Below are 3,754 nucleotides of genomic sequence, written 5' to 3'. Positions count from 1 at the left end.
ATATATATGAACAAATGCAGTTGTAAAATTAACTGCAAGCTTTTTGCTTTAAATAAAAGGCAGAAGGTGTGCAACAGCTGCTCAGTTAGAAATGCATATACTGTCTAAGAGTTGCTTGCTTTTCTAAATTAGTGCAAATAGGAGCATAAAGGTGTGATTGTGTTTGGATAGCCTGTTCGCTCGCAAGCTGATGGTGTTAAAAACACAGATATTTCCTGCATGAACCCACAATCCAGTTGTCGTGGAACCATCACAGTTTTTTACAAGGCTCATATTTTGCACCCCCATCCAGTTCAGCATTTCATCTAAAGGCGGAAGGGTTAGAGTCCGGGGAGTGTGTCGCCTCCGGCTGTTGAGGAGGTGGAAATGCTGTTGTGCTGGATGGCCTGCAGCTGAGACTCAGGGTCTGCAGGGGTGGTGGGACTTCCTCCTGGACTCACCCCTGCAGCTGGACACAGAGACATCTGTCAAAGTCACTAATAATGCTTGGATCGCGACAGGAGCTTTGCCAGCAGTAACGAGTAAAAAAAGCCCATTGCAGTTCAGATAAAATAAAATAAAAATTAATTATTATTTTAATAGTTGAATACTGTACATTCAGGTAAAAAAAAAAAAAGGCAGCAATAAAAATACATGAATATAAGACATACTTCCTGTTTTGTTCTCTGATACTTTTGCAGCATATTCTTCTATTTTTGATGTTATTAAAACTATCACTTTCATTTTAGCCTTCTCGGAGTGCATATATGACACCCCCCCCCCCACACACACACCCCTCACTAAATATTACAAAAGATGGGGTGAAATATTCAGATGGAGAGGTTTGAGTGCAACTTTTTATTTGATTCGCTCTCCTGAGGAACAAAAGTGCATTCTTTTTCTTGGAGACTGCAGGATTAAACGCAAGTTTTACTCTAAAGTCCGTTGGAGGGCACAGTTAAGGGTCTCTGGATGTATTTTGTGATTTATGTGTGCTCATATGAGGAATTTTGTGACTTAATGGAGCTTAGTGGCGATGAAGATGAAAATCTGGTAAAGCTGGTGAGCTTCCCAGTCAGGGGTACAGGGTAAGTGGTTCTACTCACTTGGGTACCCCTGTGCCTCTCGCTGCCGGGCTGTAACAGGACAGTCCTTGTGTGTGAGCAGGATCTGCTTAAGCTGACCGACCTCTGACCTCAGGGATGTCACTTCATTCTGGGGGCACACACAGATTCTGAGTATTCTCAGTATTGTTGGAGTATTAGCACTCATCTGCGGTCAGCCTCACCTGGAGCTGCAGGTTTGTGTGCGTCAACTCTTCGGCTTTCTTTTCCAGAGACGACACCCACAGTTTCCTCTTCTGTCGGCAGCGGGTGGCAGCAGCACGGTTACGCTCCAGGAACTTCTGTCTCCTTTCGTCTGGGTCGAGCTCTGTTGTCCTTCTGCGACGATTGCTTCCGCCGCCGCTGCAGCTATCACCAGCCTGCACGGCGTGCTGGGATTGCGATAGCTGGGATTGGGATAGCTGGGAGGGCTGTATCTGTTGTGCAACTGGAGATAACTGTGGGGAGAAATATCATAATAAAGTAACCTCACTGTGCCTAAGACCATAAACATAACCCAAATGATTATTCACTGAATATAAAGTAAAGCACCTGTGGTGGGGCAGACAAGGAGGGTGCAGGTGGTGAGCTCTGCTGCAGGCGTGATGGTGGTGAATGATGACACTGGGCGTGCGGTACATTCCCCGAGTGGTGAAGATGCTGGCCTCGGCTGCTTCCCAGTTGCTGCGGGGATGGAGCATGGCAACGCTGTTGGTAGGCGAGGGGTGGAGCTGGAAGCTGTGGTTGTTGATTATGATGATGGAGACGGTGCTGTTGCTGTAGGGGAGGGGCTTGGAGGCGCTGCGGCAGCATGTCCATCATGGGAGCCATGGATGCCACTGGGTTGTTGATGTTGACCAGTCCTGGGTGTTGCTGCTGGTAAGGATGGCTCATCATCTGTTTGGCTCTCTGAAAGAAGAAAGGTCATCAATAAAATATATTGATTTGGTTTATAATTGCTTGTTTTGTCATCAAGTGTCAATAAAGAAAGATAGAATAGAAACTTGTGCAGAGATGATCAAAGTGACACTGTTGTGTTTAACCAATTTATCTGTATTTAAATGAACATGAGACAGTTGTATCTACTGTATATTGTTAATTTAATAATGTTTTCTCATTGTGAGATCGCTGCATCAGCATTCACTGTTGTTTTCCTGTTGTTTTGGCTTTTGTTATAATTTTTGCAATCTAACGAAATCTGCATAGTTTGTTCTTTTAACCATTAATATATCAGAGTGATTTGCTCATTCAGGAGATGGGTGCTACAACTTTTTTTATGTTATGTTGGGTTGTGTTACTTATACTGCATATATATATATATATATATATATATATATACATATATATATACACACATACATATATATATATAAAGTATATATATTTATATATATATATATACACACACATATATGTGTGTGTGTGAGTTCCTTTAAAACTACAGTTCTCTTTAAAAACTGCTTCAAAAAACTTGCTGTATTTTTGGCTCCTTGTGCTGCTTTCAGTTTTTAGCTTCAGCTACATTATGCATTTAACTACTGTTCTGCTACTTTTAGTTTTTAAGCTATTATTTGCCTGCTTTAATCTAGCCTTTTGCCACTACTTTTAATTTTTTAGATAGCATTTTGGCTATTCTAACTTTTAGCTTGCCTGTTGCTACTATTAGCTAACATTCTACCACATTTAGCTTCTAGCAAGTATTTTGTACCATATTCCTTTGAGCTTGCTTTTCCTGATTTATATATAGCAAGCCTTTTATTGCTTTTAACTTTTACCTAACCTTTGCTTTTTTAGCATTTTGCTTTTTTCAGCCGAGAATGCAATTTCTCTAGTGTTCAGTCAACATATTGTCTTTATAAATATCTGCTGAGTGTATAATTGGAGACAGTGGTACTTAAAAAAACAATTGGAAGAGATGGTGAGTTAATATGTAAAGATTTTCTATGGGAGTGATCCAAATAGACAGGATTAGAAATAAGCACATCAGATGGACAGTTCAGGTTTGGAGACAAAATTAGAGTGGCATGTGCAGAGATGCTACATCTAGGGTAAGATGGATGCAGATGATCCACTGTGGCAGCTTTTCCAAGAAGAAGTCGAAAGACAAGGATCATGATCCATATATAACTTAAAATTCAACTTTCAGACAAATCAAGCTCCTGTAGCTTAGCTTTAGACATCACCTCCAAGCTAAGTTTTGAGATTCTTTGCATTTTAGTGTAAATTTGTGTAAGACATTCATTGAAAATTGAATGTTGCCTTCAGTGAAATGAAATGTCTTTGATAGATCGTACATCTTTGTAAGACAGCAGGTGATTTGCATTTCTTCAAGGAAAACTTTTATTTATTTACACAAATAATTTGTCTGTATTCCCTGAAGTGGTAGCTTGGAGCTTCTCATAAGAAAATAATGGCCAATTCTAACTAAAAAAAATGATACATTTTTAAGGATGAATGCCATTATAAATTATGTAACAATATAAATGAATGATATCAGAAAGAAATAATGTGTTACATCATGGTCATTTCTTCTAATCAACTCCAACACTGAAGCCGTTGAACACATCATCATTCGAGACAACTGATGATGTGTTCCAGTATAAACCCTGCATCTGCAGCTTGATACCATCCATCCATCCATCCATCCATCCATCCATCCATCCATCCATCCA

At 40.1% G+C, this 3,754-nt stretch overlaps 1 protein-coding gene across 1 annotated transcript in view; it reads right to left on the bottom strand.

Annotated features, from left to right (window-relative positions):
- Window positions 1-282: 282 nt before the first annotated feature.
- Window positions 283-3,754, bottom strand: part of LOC119426107 (cyclic AMP-responsive element-binding protein 5) — a 19,610-nt gene continuing 16,138 nt past the window's right edge. Inside the window, exons 7-10 of the mRNA XM_037693665.1 lie at window positions 1,635-1,991; window positions 1,268-1,540; window positions 1,086-1,194; window positions 283-448 (exon numbers count right to left, since the gene is read on the bottom strand). Coding sequence (XP_037549593.1) covers window positions 321-448; window positions 1,086-1,194; window positions 1,268-1,540; window positions 1,635-1,991 — 867 coding nt within the window. The 3' untranslated portion in view covers window positions 283-320. The remainder of the gene's footprint in view (window positions 449-1,085; window positions 1,195-1,267; window positions 1,541-1,634; window positions 1,992-3,754) is intronic.

The sequence above is a fragment of the Nematolebias whitei genome, chromosome 19 (assembly GCF_014905685.2).
Source record: "Nematolebias whitei isolate Nwh7 chromosome 19, NemWhi1, whole genome shotgun sequence".
NCBI classification, from domain to species: Eukaryota; Metazoa; Chordata; class Actinopteri; order Cyprinodontiformes; family Rivulidae; genus Nematolebias; species Nematolebias whitei.
Note: the sequence above shows the minus strand (reverse complement) of the source record. Positions and strands in the feature narration are given on the sequence as shown.